The sequence below is a fragment of the Lutjanus erythropterus genome, chromosome 2, assembly GCF_056507025.1.
Source record: "Lutjanus erythropterus isolate fLutEry1 chromosome 2, fLutEry1.hap2, whole genome shotgun sequence".
In the NCBI taxonomy this organism is placed as follows: domain Eukaryota; kingdom Metazoa; phylum Chordata; class Actinopteri; order Lutjaniformes; family Lutjanidae; genus Lutjanus; species Lutjanus erythropterus.
The window spans coordinates 17,599,027-17,613,936 of record NC_139318.1 but is presented as its reverse complement, the minus strand read 5'-3'; the positions used below and the strand labels follow the sequence as shown (position 1 = coordinate 17,613,936).

General features: G+C 40.4%; 1 protein-coding gene across 4 annotated transcripts in view; it reads left to right on the top strand.

Annotated features, from left to right (window-relative positions):
* Positions 1 to 14,339, top strand: part of plxna1b (plexin A1b) — a 255,750-nt gene extending 241,411 nt beyond the window's left edge. For 2 of the 4 annotated variants that reach the window (XM_084730314.1, XM_084730306.1), the window contains exons 24-32: positions 1,056 to 1,202; positions 1,952 to 2,111; positions 2,844 to 2,947; positions 3,252 to 3,348; positions 6,151 to 6,341; positions 9,621 to 9,790; positions 10,074 to 10,286; positions 10,379 to 10,529; positions 11,866 to 14,339. In XM_084730314.1, the coding sequence (XP_084586440.1) occupies positions 1,056 to 1,202; positions 1,952 to 2,111; positions 2,844 to 2,947; positions 3,252 to 3,348; positions 6,151 to 6,341; positions 9,621 to 9,790; positions 10,074 to 10,286; positions 10,379 to 10,529; positions 11,866 to 11,961 (1,329 nt within the window). In that variant the 3' untranslated portion in view covers positions 11,962 to 14,339. Of the gene's footprint in view, positions 1 to 1,055; positions 1,203 to 1,951; positions 2,112 to 2,843; positions 2,948 to 3,251; positions 3,361 to 6,150; positions 6,342 to 9,620; positions 9,791 to 10,073; positions 10,287 to 10,378; positions 10,530 to 11,865 lie in introns of all 4 variants that reach the window. The other 2 variants (XM_084730297.1, XM_084730289.1) reach the window with 1 other exon arrangement.
* Positions 14,340 to 14,910: the final 571 nt, after the last annotated feature.

Here is a 14,910-nt window from a genome sequence, read left to right as displayed (position 1 = left end):
AAATGTTTTTCTGTTATTTTTTTTCCAAACTTAATCGTCTTACAGGCCCTCAGATTTACCTGAAGGGGTCCTGACCTTTACGTTGAGAGGCACTGATCCATTCAAAACTTTAGTAATAATGTTTCATTGCACAGGAAAATGGTGGGAACACAACCACCACGGTAGGCTTGGTAGGTCAAAGTTAAACCAGATACCCCTCTGTAAAATGTGATGAATTATTACAACAGACAATTTGGGTGTCCATTCTATAGTTTGCCTTTGTTTTTTCATTCAAATTTAGTTTTTTTGTTTGTCTAAAACCTGTCTGATTGTCTGACTGCTCCTGTTTCTTGTCCCGTCAGACTCCTTCTCGGTAACTTTGCTGCATTGCTCTGTGATAGGAATAGAAAAGATAGCCAAAACTACGAAAATAAGACCCAAGTAGTAATAACCATAATTATCCTTTAAAGGAAAGCCGAGAAGCAGGCAGTGCTCAGTTGACAGGCCGGCAGAATGAGTGAGAGAAAAAGAGAGTTGAGGGAGGGAAAGAGAGACAGGGGCCCAACATCCCAGCGCTCGTTGCCTGGTTGACACGTCTCGCACACCAAAGTGCTTCTCCAAGCGTTTTTCACCCGTCAGTCGTTAACCTTCTATTAACTCCTCCATCAATTGCCACTCACTCACACTCACACTCTCTCTGCTTCCTCTCGTTTTTGCTCAGTCACTTACACACACACACACAAACAGAGATTTACAAAGGGTGTTTTTCCCAAAGAAGAAACACGGAGGAGAGAAAAATGGTGTGTGTGTGTGTGTCGTTGTTAGCCTACATAGGCCATGGCCTCGTCCTTTACTGCTCTGCCTGTGGTTGGCTTAAAGAAGATTAGAAATATAATTAAAGAGTTGCTCAGCAAAGCTGCACAGTTTTTGCTGTTGTGTACTTTCTTTGTAGGTAAAGTTTTTGCATGGTTGCATTTGTAGTTTGCATTTTAACAATCTGTCTTTCCCTATTTCTTCTCTTTTATCTGTCTCCTTCTTCCTACCTCCTTTCTACCGCTTCCTCTCCCTGTTTCCAGGAGTGTGCCGGCGAGCCTCTCTTCATGTTGTACTGTGCCATGAAGCAGCAAATGGAGAAGGGACCAATCGACTCGATCACTGGAGAGGCCCGCTACTCCCTCAGTGAGGACAAGCTCATCAGGCAGCAGATTGACTACAAGACTCTGGTTAGTGGACACAGACAGTTGGATGGCACATTAAGGAATAGTTGTATGAGATACATATGATAGTCAGTGTATTGCCTACAGTGGATGGTGATGGGCGCATCAGTCTGTCTTTTCTGACCAGAATCCACCGTTATATAAGCCGAATATTGCTCTCTCCTAATCAACCAAACTCCATAGGCAAAATCAGTAATTTTACTTTACAGAACGCAGGAACTGCTGGTCTGCCGCTGCCGTGATTGGTTAGTTTTGGCTAGTCCTCTGACTCTCCAATTTGAGGGTGCGCCAACCGCCATTTACAGGAGCTAAGACACTGACTATGAATAAGTACCTCATAGAACCTCACTTCAAATCTGAACTACTTTAAACAGATGTACACAGTATATATTGATGTGGATTTAATATGCACCGAGTATTCTTGAAAAGCCTTACTTGCTAAATCAGGTACTATTTTGTAGTTGCTGACAACAATGGCAATCTAAAACTCAGGTTTTATGACATAAACATCAAATAGGTTCAAACAAATAGGTCCTATAGTAAGTGTGATGAAATGCTTGTATAGCAGTAATATAGAGCTACATATGCACTGTTCAGCAGTTGAATATTGATTCTAAATAGCCTTAAGAAGTGTTGTTTGTAGGTCAGAAATCATCGCGGGGTCATGCTTCCCCACATCGATACTTAATGCTCCCAGTCTGTGCTGCCGTCTTGACTAAATGCAACTCATGCCCTCTAACCTTTGCCCTTTGTAGACGCTGCACTGTGTGAACCCGGAGAATGAGAATGCTCCCGAGGTGACGGTGAAGAGCCTGAACTGCGACACAGTGACGCAGGTGAAGGAGAAGCTGCTGGATGCCGTGTATAAGGGCACACCATACTCCCAGAGACCAAAGGCCTCAGATATGGACCTGGGTAAGGAGAGGGAGAACTGCCACACACACACACACACACACACACACACACACACACACACACACAGACACAAAGAGCACAGATGCACTACTACAGGGGGTAAAGAGGGAATCGTTTCAAGGGCTCTCTGAAGCAGGAGGGGGCCTTTCAGACAGGAGAAATAATTCTGTACAAAAATAAATTCAAGTCAGGGGCCAAAAGTCACTAAAATTATTCATCATACCCATTTTAATTTATTCAGTCAATGAACTTGCAATGCTGTCTGCATCTTTAGTAAGTCACAGCAACTTAACTTTTGTTTGGAGTTTTGGGGGAGTGTATCTATGCAGTGCATGTCCCATTTCTCTCTTTATTCCATTACATTAAAATCCAACTCCATCTGTGTTCTTTTCTGGGTTTTTCAAATGGAAACTCACACTCAGCCGTTAACAAAATGCAGTGAAGTAGGTTAGAGCGCTGATGCTGCATGTTATCATGCAGAAACCTGCATCCGATCAAGTGGGAAATGTTATTAGATGGGCTTTGAAACACTGTATTTTGATGCTAAGATACTTACTTTTACCAAATTTTGATTGTTCGTATTTTAATACACTGAGAAAACTACTTGGAAGCTACAGCATGATATAGAAACCTTACAAAAAATATTTGACTTGCCCTTTAAACATACACAACATACATGACCTTATCTCGATCTCCTCTCTCTCTCTCTGTGTGTGTGTGTGTGTGTGACAGAATGGCGGCAGGGTCGGATGGCTCGCATCATCCTTCAGGATGAGGATGTCACCACTAAGATAGACAACGACTGGAAGAGGCTCAACACCCTGGCTCACTACCAGGTATCCTGCTGCTCAAGCACCACAAAAGTCCCATGATGCTTTGTGTCTTTGTTGGAACAATAACTCCTCACTGATTTGGCTGCACGTTATTGTTGCTTTTTGAATTCACTGATTTACAGTAGTTAGTAGTTGGTGTTATGGTTGTCATTGTTTTGTGTGCATTTCATTTTCAAATATGATACACAAAGATGTTTAAAAGATGTATTAAGTCTAGTGACTTTGCACAGTAAATTCAGTTTGTGTGATTGGACTGTAAGCCTGCTGCTGGACTTCTTGTTAACTGATGTTTGAAATCGTGTTTCAGGTGACAGATGGCTCAGTGATTGCCCTGGTGCCTAAACAGAACTCAGCCTACAACATTTCCAACTCCTCCACATTCACCAAGTCCCTCAGCAGATACGGTACGAGAGAAGGTGTGTGTGTGTGTTCTGTCTGTGTGTACGTCTGCGTACTCATGTGTATGTATGTATGTGTGCATTTCTAACAAGATACTGGTAACGGTAATTAGGTGAACTGTTCAAGATTCAGTGTAAGACCTGGTTGACTGCTTGTTTCTCTCTTTCTTGAAACAGTTTCAGTTTCTAAACATGTACACTGCATCCACTGGAACCTATATCAAAAATGAATTACCTGAAACATATATTCATTAAAAGGTTCTAACATTTACACAATCATTGGCATAATACTGAGATTTTGGTTTTCACTGCAACGTTTCAGGGAAATTCCCATTTTTGCAACCAAAAAGAAAGTTTTTTCATCGATTCCCATCATACATCCCACAGATGATGGCAGTCAAGACAGCTGTCAACAGCACAGTTTGACATTGAGTAGAGTGGCTGGTTTTGAGACTGAACTCAGTTACTTCCTGGCTGTCCAGCTTCACTGCTCACTTTTCTGATCCCCTTCATACCTTGCATGCTCTTTTGGTGATAATGTAGTGTAATACAAAATTATGTGAAATCCACATGTAGATAAATTGAAGAAATAACACAAATAGATATCAAGTTACTAAGAACCACCTGCACTATATACACTTTATTACGAGAGATGTCACAGATAGCTGCTCGGCTCTGCCGCTGTGAAAAATTGATGTGTAAAGTGCAGAAACCTGTTGCATTGTCGGTGATCCTTTAACCCCCAGCATGTGATTTAGTCAGTGCCTCCTCCAATGCCAGAATCATTTGAGACCATATATGGTTCTTAAAGCAGAGAACAGTGCAGCTGTGATGATACTTTCCAGACAGCTCAAAACTCAAACTTCTTGTGAACTCAAACCCATCTACCCAGACTTCATGAAAAAGTAGCTGTCTGATGTCCATAAAAATGGTAGCACCCATGGGAGCCTAAAATAATACATAATATCATAGTAAAACCTGTTCTGCATGTAAATTGGTGTCAAAATATGTCACCAGTGATATTAAGTGCCACACGCGTTGTTTTTACTGTTCAACTGTCTGTTCACTTGTCAAAGAAAAATCACATAGTCATGGTCAGCCATGTTTTTTTTGTTCACGTTTGGCATCATGCACCTGGAACGCATGGAAGTTGGATATTGGAAATTTTAACTGGGAGATACCGACCTCTGACTTTGACTGGAATGCAGCATTAGATCTGGCACAGTTGTCACAAATGGATTGTCAGGAAGACGAACTGAGAAGAAAATTTTTTAAAAATGTAACGACAGAATTGACAGTGCATTGTGGGAACATTAACCTAACTTTAGAACTGCACTTCTGTGACAAATAAATGCAAATCCAGATATGTTCTTGGCACCTGTTAACGCTCGGTGTAAAGTGGACCTCTGTTTCTCACTTTTCTCATCTCCCTTTTCTATTTTCTGTATCTGTCTCTGGTGAACAGTAACTCTGTTCCTGAGCTCTGCCTCTGTGACACAGACATAAATACTCACTAACACCCCCATCACACTCACACTGTACTTCCCCGGTCCACATTCTCTGTTGACATTTTGAACCTCTCAATCCTTTCCTGCTTTGTCACAGAAGTGACAAGCATTCAAACTGAGAGCGTAATGCTCCGTGTCACAAAATAGGGGATCACTGTCCAACAAAGGGAGGGAGGGAGGAAGGAGGAAGGGAGGGAGGGGGGCAGGAGGGAGAGTGACAGACAAATTTATTCTGGAATGAAAGAGTGACATGCAAGTAGAAGAAGCTGTCACCTTTCAGAAATGCTTTTAACTTCACACAGAGATTTTGCTCTCTGTAGCTGCCTCAGATTTCTTATTCATGTGTTTTTTTAATACCAAGGTAGCTTCATGTACAGATATTTCACCTTGAAACGGTGATCAAGATAAAATTAATTACACTTTTATAAAGTACAGACTCGCACCAAGTTCTGGGCCACTTGATATGTGTAATGAGATCATATTTATATAATAATATCCTTACCTTCTCAACCCAAGTTCCTGGATTTCTGCAGGATAGAGAATATAAAGAACAAAGATCTCTGTTAAAACATTGCTCCATATAACAACTAGCACCCAAAACTCCACAGTGTGTGCTTAAGTTTAAAGAATTCCGATGTACCCATTATTTTATTTGGTTCTCAGCTATTGATATGATCTGATAAACTCTAGTATCAGATTCAATACAACCAAAGCCAAATAAGAGGTCACTTAAAAAAACAACAACTGACCACAAAGAAACTCAAAATGACTAGAGAACAAACGGATCACAAAGAGACTAAAATCAGCACAAAGAGGCCAACGCAACCACAAAAAAATCCAAATCACTAGGACTAAAAAAGGCTAAAAATAGGTTCAAAACCACTACAAAGACGCCAGAGTGACAACAAAGAGGCTGCAACGACCACACAGAGACTAAAAACAACCAAAACGAAACACAAAACTTAAATCAAAGAGGCCAAATGACCACACAGAGACTCAAAATCACCAAAAAGAGACAGAAATATCAAAAGAGGCCAAAATGGCCACAGAGAGGACAAGGATGATTTGTCTTGTGTCAAAACCAAAATTGTTTCACATATTAAAAAAAAGTCACATACATCCCGATATTATAATGTGGCAGCAGTTCTGCACACCTCCTTATCTCTATGTGCTAAAAAAGTCCAAACTAATTTTCCAAAACACGTTAAACTCTAGATATGTTTCTGGTCTTTCTTAATGTTATTTATCAAAGCTCATTCACTCAAATCTCCTCCATGTCTCTTCCTCCTCCTCCCCTCAGAGAGCATGCTGAGGACGGCCAGCAGTCCAGACAGCCTGCGCTCCAGAACACCCATGATCACCCCCGACCTCGAGAGCGGCACCAAACTGTGGCACCTGGTCAAGAACCACGACCACTCGGACCAGAGGGAAGGGGACCGAGGGAGCAAGATGGTCTCTGAGATCTACCTGACCAGGCTGCTGGCCACCAAGGTATCAAGAAGCTAAAAACAAAAAAAACACTCCACCACATCCCTGTCATGCACTGTAGTCCATTTCACCAGCAGCCCTTAGCCCTGACCTTTGTTTGGTGATGGTCTCAGAGCTCATTAACATTTTTCATAACCTTTTACACAAAGACACACATATGCACAGGATTTAGTGTGTGTGTATGTGTCTTAATTAGGAGGTTGACCTTTGACTATTGAGTTGTTTGGTTGGTGTTACTGGGCCCTCTGTTGGTGGCCTCGGGGCTTTTAGGCCCAGGCTTGTACCCTGTAATCATTACTCGCAAAATTCCTCCAGACCACGCTGTGGAACCTGTACTCAGGGCTTTTTCTTGTGTCTTCAGATGATGATCTGAAAGGTTATTTGCAGTTTGAGTTGATATCCTGAAGAAACAACAATCAGCCAGTGTGTATTTCATCCGGAGTAAGCTGTTAGCCACCACTGAGCAGAGTGTGATTGAGTTCCCATCACTGCTAAAATGTTTTGTGAAACAGCAGTTGCAGCCCAGGAACTATTTTATATTCTGGGACTGTCGAGGCTGCTATGATGCTGGCATCCTTACCGGTTCTGTTTCGTGAGTGAGTGATAGAGGTTTGTCAGTGTTTTGCTACTACAGGGTTGGTCAGGTTTTTCTTGTAAATGTCCTTCAACAGAGGTTTTCAAACTGAGCTCTGGGGACAGGGGACTTTGAGTGGGTTGTTGGGGGTTTCCAGCAGAAGGAGAGAAAGAATATTTGAACTTTAATCATATATTTTAGAAGTTATAACAACAAGGAAATCAAAAGGGTTGTCCATCGAAGTAGTAGTAGTATAGTGGTGGTCCTTGCCATGAAAACATTTGGGAACTCTTGTTCTACAAAGCCAACATTGTGCACATCTCATATTTGATCATAAAAATATTTTAATTGAATGAACAAGAATAAGATTAAAATAGCTTGAAAAATCATAGCAGGATTAATAGGCCTACCTTTTTAATCCTTTTGAATCTATAATTGCTCAGAAATGTGTTGGTTTGCTTTTGACCTGTAACAACACATTATGTCCTAAGGCCACATTATCTAGATTTATGTTTATTAAATGTTGTGTTGTTTTGACATTTCCTCTTGAACGTAAGCATTTTTTTTCTTTTTTTGTGTCCACGCATACAGTTGTTACAATCAGTTATTAAAGCCATGACAGTGCCGTCATTAAAATCATCACCTCGTCATCACAAGGCTACTAACAACAAAACCATCTGGACACGTGTTTATTAGCTCAAAGAAAAGCTTAATTGACTTATTTGGGGTCTGCAGAATATTAATTATTTAACATAAATTTCAGAGTTGCAGATTCTAAAAACTTTTCAAATCTTTATTTGATAGTAGATTATTTCAGTCTTACACAATCACTCAAAGTCTGAATTGATCGTTGATTAATGCTGTATCAGCTCTAATACACATGGATTCCATCTGTTTCGTCCAAATCTTGCATGAAATCACCAACATTAACAAAAAGCTTATGAACACAAACACACAGCAACTGCCTGTACAGTCTGCTAACAGTGTCAGGCTTTTGCTCTCATTTGCAAGTACTAACTATCTTGGTGATTCAGCTCACCCTGGTACTTCCTCTCCCCCCCGATGTTTCACTCATTAGCTGCAGATTTCCACTGTTGGAGCTCCAGGTAGGAAAGTGCAAGGTTAGCGGCATCCCTCGACTGGGAAAATGCAAGCCAGAGGAAGACGATGGGGGGACTTGAAGCGCTGCAGTTTGTTCTTATTTATTACAGCCCCCACAGCTTTGTGTGTTTTAGGAAGCTGATTTGTGGCTGTGTGAATGAATACAAAACTGCAGATTCAACTTCTGGCTGGTTTAAATAAGGTTTTGTAAAAAGGTGGCCTGGATGCTTGAAGATTGAGACGAAGGCGCTGAACGCTTGTGGGAAATATCAAATCGTTTCAACTTCAGAGGAATTTGTGAGGATTCAGAATCTCCAAGGTTGTGTGATGTGGTAAAAAACACTGCAGAGGAGCCTTAGGCTGAACTCTCATTGGGCCCCATCCTAAATACTGTAAAGAACACTGAGCACTCAGCACAATCACAAACTCTCAGAAAGTTGGAGTACTAAAAGCAAAGCACTGTCATTCTCAAACACCTGCCACTGACAGCCATCGCCTACAGCCAGACCATCACCAGCAAAGAGGAAGCAGAGATTGTTGTTTAGTGGTTATAACTTGACTGTGTTCTGTACCTTTATATTCCTCTCAGTTACATAAATAAACAGAAAATGTATCCTGTACCTTGATGTCTCTCCCTATAAAACCTTGTGTACCTTGATAGGTTCACATACGCCATTACTGGCATTTAAATCACATTTCTCTCACGTTTACACTAAAATTCACTAAGATACTTCATTGTAAGATGCTTCAGTGCAATTCAGAATTGGAACAGAGAAGAGATATGTAAGTGATAATTGCAAAATAAATCCTGTCAGGGTGATGCAGGACTTGGATCATCCTGAGGGTTTATTTCACAATAATGATCTGCTCACTGTATATTTTTCCACTTATTACTTGGCTACATATGAAATAAATCAATAATTTGACACAAAATATTCATTTAAAAATGATTTTTTTTGCTAAGTCCTCCAGAGTTTCTGCTCAGAACTGCATCCATAACAACAGTCTGCTATTCATAATTCACTCAGAAATGACAGACCAGAGTTGTAATTGATGAATCAGAATTGAGCATTTAAAGGAGAAATATGTCATGTATTTACTGTACTAAATCATAATATGATCATGACATGTCATCAGAGGTTAAGGAAACATGTTTATGGAGTTGTTGGATGTCTGTTTTTGTTTGCCTGTTTCTTAGCGTTAAAATGAATGCTTAGTGTTTGCCCAATGAGTGAGTGTCTGTGAGTCGTAAGAAATCATTAGAATGAGCTCAAACTACAGAGTATGGGCTTTTGTTTTCTTATTGTCACTTGTTATTATCAAAGTATAATGTTGCACTCATCATGTACTAATGAAGGTTCAGTGTCCATGTCTGCAGGCAACCTGCCAGATCTCTGAATCTGGGGAACAAGTCGCTTTAAACAGAGATCATATATTAAATAGAGATTCAGCCTAATTAAAACACAGTCTGTTGCTCCAACTCACTCTTGCAGCACTGATTTTTTAATGCCGGGGTGTTGCGTGTTAAATCATCTTCTAAAACACACACACAAGAACACTTCAAGTGTTTTTTGCAAACTAAGTCAGACTTGGTTTTTCCTGCACAGGGTACGCTCCAGAAGTTTGTGGATGACCTGTTTGAGACCATCTTCAGCACAGCACACCGAGGCAGCGCCCTGCCTCTCGCCATCAAGTACATGTTTGACTTCTTAGACGAGCAGGCGGACAAACACTCCATATCAGACTCTGATGTACGGCACACTTGGAAGAGCAACTGGTGAGTTTGTGTGTACATGCTGTGAAAGGGCATCACGGGGAGTATTTGGGAGCTGGTTTGTGTCTCATTAGTGCTGTGAAAAAAGCTGCCGTAGTTTGAAAAAAATTTAGCCAGTGAATATGCAACACTTCACAGTGGTAGTGCAGCAGAATGTACAGTGTTCCTATTTCTCTTGCCTCAGGTATTTTATCACTCAGACTGCAGCGCACTTTAATAGTCTGTCAAGTCCTTCTAACTGTGCAACTCTTCCTCTGTCTTCTTCCTGTTCTCTCAATCCTCCCAGTCTTCCTCTGCGGTTCTGGGTGAATGTGATCAAGAACCCTCAGTTTGTCTTTGACATCCATAAGAACAGCATCACAGACGCCTGCTTGTCTGTGGTGGCTCAGACCTTCATGGACTCCTGTTCAACATCGGAGCATAAGCTAGGGAAGGACTCGCCTTCGAACAAGCTGCTCTACGCTAAAGACATCCCCAACTATAAGAACTGGGTAGAGAGGTATGACATGTCTTCAATATGTTTTGTCTTAAATCTCCTCTGAAAAAAAAAAATCATTTGTCACAATCTCAACTGTTGTTTTTTTTCTCCAGGTACTACTCTGACATCTCTAGGATGCCAGCCATCAGTGACCAGGACATGAGTGCCTATTTGGCGGAGCAGTCACGCCTGCACGCCAACCAGTTCAACAGCATGTCGGCCCTACACGAGATCTACTCCTACATTGTCAAGTACAAGGATGAGGTGAGAAGAGCTCGCTAGTTAACCTCGATTGTTGGAGGTTATGTTTTACAAACATACAGTGTACACATTGTACAACAAAACGCAGTGTTTTGGTAAATAAAGTATTCTGTAAATCTCCACATTACTTCCATTTGCACAACAGCAGAGCCGTGTCTAGGGCTGCAGCTAATGTGTAGTTTGGTTTTCAATTAATCTTCCTATTAATTTCATGATTGACTGTAGTAACAATAGTTTATTCCAAAATGTAGCAAGTCCTTACAATTTGGAAGCTGGAAGCAGCAAATGTTTGACATTTCTGCTTAGAAATGCATCAAACGATTAGTTGATTGTCATTGATTACATACAGGATTGACGACAGCTTAAAATCATCTCATGAAAAATAAGAACATAGAAAAAAAAAATGAAATTAATATGCAGATGAGACTGGCATTTCAGTTAAAAATAGAAATTCAGAGCGGCAGAGCGGTGAGTATGGCCTGACTTCGTTGTTGTACAGATGGAAGTAGTATTGTGGAAATTGTACATTGCTAAATTTACCAAGTGAGAGACTGCTACGCTTTGGCTGAATCGAACATGTAACATATGCAGACCGTATGCGGACAGTCTGTGGAGCGGCTGCTGCAGCACTACACTTCAACAATGAAAGTAGCAATACCAGGCGTGGAAGCAGCACGTGAATGGTGTGTATGCACCGTGGAAATCTGCTCTACAAACATAAAAATAGGCAAGGGCTCTATCGCTATTTTATGTGTTTTTATGTTACACAAAAACATGTCTATATTTTCTCAAATTAAGTTTATGGTATTCAGGAAATGACTAGCTTATTGACAGTTTTAGGTCTTGTTGATCCCCCTGTTAGCATTTATTTTATCAGTATCAGCTGGAGGTTGCTAACGTTATCCATTACACTAACTCGAGAAGAAGTTGAAGTTTCACAGCATAGTTCTGGGTCGGAAAAACTAAAGACACATCTCCACACAGTCCCAAAGGAAAACTCACTATCTTGTTTTGCCTGTGCCATACAAGCTTCCATACAGCCAATAAAAAGATATATTCCATTACATGCGGTCTGTGAACAGTCTGCTATGTTACATTCTCTATGTCATCAAAGCGTTTGTTGTTCATTTTAACTGGTTTTTGCTGGTGGAGGCTGTTTGAGACCAGGCTACTGTTGAGTATCGGCTTTTATATGTGAATTAATGTAACAATTATGAGTCATCCAGGTGGGACGCTGGCGTCCTCTGACAGCCTTGTTTAGGAAGAGCGACTCCACATTTTGAAAGCACGATGCAGCACATTGCAACATCTACTGACCTCTTCACCTTTCTATCTCCAGATCTTGTCGGCATTGGAGCGGGACGAGCAGGCGAGGAGACAGAGACTGAGGAGCAAGCTGGAACAGGTCATCGACACAATGGCCCTGACCAGCTGAGGACCATCCAGCACCTCCATCTTCCTCCTCTTCTCTTCACTCCTCCTCTCCATCTGTCTCTCCCTCTCGCTCCTCTCACTCAAACAAACAAAACTCCAACCCCCAACAATACGACAGACAAAACTGCAAAAGGACTGAAGCAGTATACTGCAAACCTGGGGGGGGTTCGGCAGAGATGGGCGGGCCTGTGTACGCTTACATGTGTATGTGTGTGTGTTTGTGTGCGGCCCCGTATGGCGTGTGGGCTGGTGTCTGCCTGAGAGACTGCGACACCGGACGTTTTCACGCACGCATACATGGAGAAACATGTCAACTGACAGCATTTGATTCTTGTGGATGTTGGTGTTTGTTGTTTGCTTGATTTTGATTTCAGGAGTTTTGTTGTGACAACGCGATGGTCAGGAAAGAAACTATGGAAGCCTGGAAAGGACACTCCGTATATGGCATCATTAGCAGGATGGACCAATCTGTGAATGAGCCAATGGAGAGAGGCTCCTCTAGGTCATGTGACTCCAACGGGTGTCACAATTTTAAAGGATGTTAGTTTTTTTTTCTTTTTTTTTGTATAAATGTAATCAACTGCCCACTCTCTGATCTCTCGCCACTTGTATTACTGCTGAATTTGCACAATTTACAGAAACGTTACAAAGGAAGACGATATAGATATTATATATAAATACAGCTACGTTTTTAAAGAAAGATTAGGGAGAAAACATTTTTGTTGTTTTTCCTTTTAAACCAACAAACAGTAAAATACAACAATACAAAACATGATTTGATATTTCAAAAGAAAAAAACAACGTAGACAAAAAAAAACAACGAAAAAGAAACAAAAAAGTCGTACTGTGCCATGTTTTCTTTGAATGTTGTTTAGTGCAAAGACATTTTGTTAGATGGAATGTGCTACCGTATGATTTTAAATATGAACATGCCTAGTGACTGAAAAGAATTGTTTGAACAATGACCCATCATAAGATCCTTTTGTTGAAAAAAGCGGGAAGTCTTCGTCATCTTCTCGAGGACAGTTCATGGTGTCATGGTGATAACATGAAGTTGCTGTTGTCTCTAATTCAATCAGTGCAATCTTTTGGTTTCAGAAAACCAAATATATACTCGCAGGATTGTTGCTTTATCATGGCCACGTTTGCATCCGGCGCCGCGGCTGGTTCTGTTCTTCAAAGGGTCAAGAAGTGACAGTTCAGTGGATCATGGTAGAGTGACTGAACAATGAAGTAGCTACATTGCACTACCTGAATGAAATATTCCCTTTTGCCCCAATGCCACGCAGCCACCATAACATAACCGGTTATCCATCCCTTGAAGGGTCATTAGTTTTTCTTTTAGAGCAAAGCCAAAGCCTCGCCGTTCGCAGACGCTGTTTACGTCTTTACAGGAGCAACAAAGAGGTCAGGCAGAGCTTAGCCGAGCCCCTCAGTGCTGAAACAAAGTGGGAAAGCTGTTTTCAGCCTAAAGCCACTTTTCTTTTTTCATTTTCTCAATGTTAAAACCCAAATTGAGGGGCAAGGAAAAGATATACTGAGTGTTTCTCTCCACCTCTAACCTATCTATCTACTGGAGACGGGGGTTCTTATAGAAACTACAGAGGTGAGACACCTCTGTTCATTAGCTACACAAGGCTGAGTAATCCTCCCCTTAGCCTGCAGCTCTTGTTTCAAAACTAGCCTATTGCCATGTGTGGCTTAAGCTTTTTTTTTTTTTATTACTGCTCTCTTAAGAGGATTTCTTTGTTTCTCTTTTTTTTTTGAAGTCTTGAAGTCAGGGTTTTTGACTTTGTGGTGAGAAATAATGTTTTCCGATTTTTTTTTTTTCTGCTTGCCGAAAACCAAACTGTGGTCTGTATAATGTTTTGTTGATGTTTTCATTTGTAAATTGTATACTTTTTTCATGATGAACAAAAGCTGTTTGCCATTTTTTGTAATCAGGTTTTGTTTTGTTTTTTTGTTTTGTCTTTTTATTTTCAACATGTAAATTGTACATTTTACGGTACACAGAAGATGAAATTCTCTTCGGTTTGCCTGAAGTTGAAGTACTTGACCTGAACTCGAGGTTTTATTTTCCTGATATCGAGGATCAAAATGAAATTGTTGCATCAGATGAGCATCTGTGTCTTTGTGATGGAAATGTGACTTGCTGCTTTAACTCTTGTACCTTGTTTTTTCTATCAAACATTAGGGCTGTCATTTTATGCTGATCATAAATGCTGTCGCTGTCCATTTTTACGCCAGGTTCCTTAAATACAAAAACAACAATCTTCTCTCACATCCACGAATACACTGTAATAAAAAGTTGAGAAAACCGATCATTTCAAGTCAACTGGATTCACTATTTTTGGAGTTTTAAGACAAACTGAGGGGAAATTAATCTAAAACAAATTTCACTGACTTATAATCTTTTGTTGAGAAAATTAACTTTTCTTCTTTAGATAAACTTAAATCTTTGACTTTTAGAAATCAAAAACAAAATCAGTGCTTGAAAAAATTAAATGGTTGCAATTGAAAATATTACATGATCAACCATTATTCACTTCAATTAGATTTTTTGTTAATAAAACTCAAAGATTGAAGGTTTTTTTTTTGTTGTTGTTTGTTTTGTGTTTTTTTTATCAAGAAGAAAAGTCACTTCAACAAAAGATTATAAGGTTGGGAAACTTTTTTTTTTTTTTTCAAAACTTAAGAGTTTAATTCAGAACTCAAAGTTAGTGAAGATATTTGACTTGAAGTTCTCTCAACTTTTTAATCTTTTGACAGTGTAGTGAGCACAACTTCTCAAATTAATTTCAACCCACCCTTTTGTTTACATGTCTGAGATGTGACATTGTTTTCTACAGCTGCATACATATGAGCCTGTTCAACTGGATGCCTGTCGGGGCGTGATGTTAACTCTGTACCTGCCAAAACCAACAGTCTTGAGGGACCACTCTGCCCACGT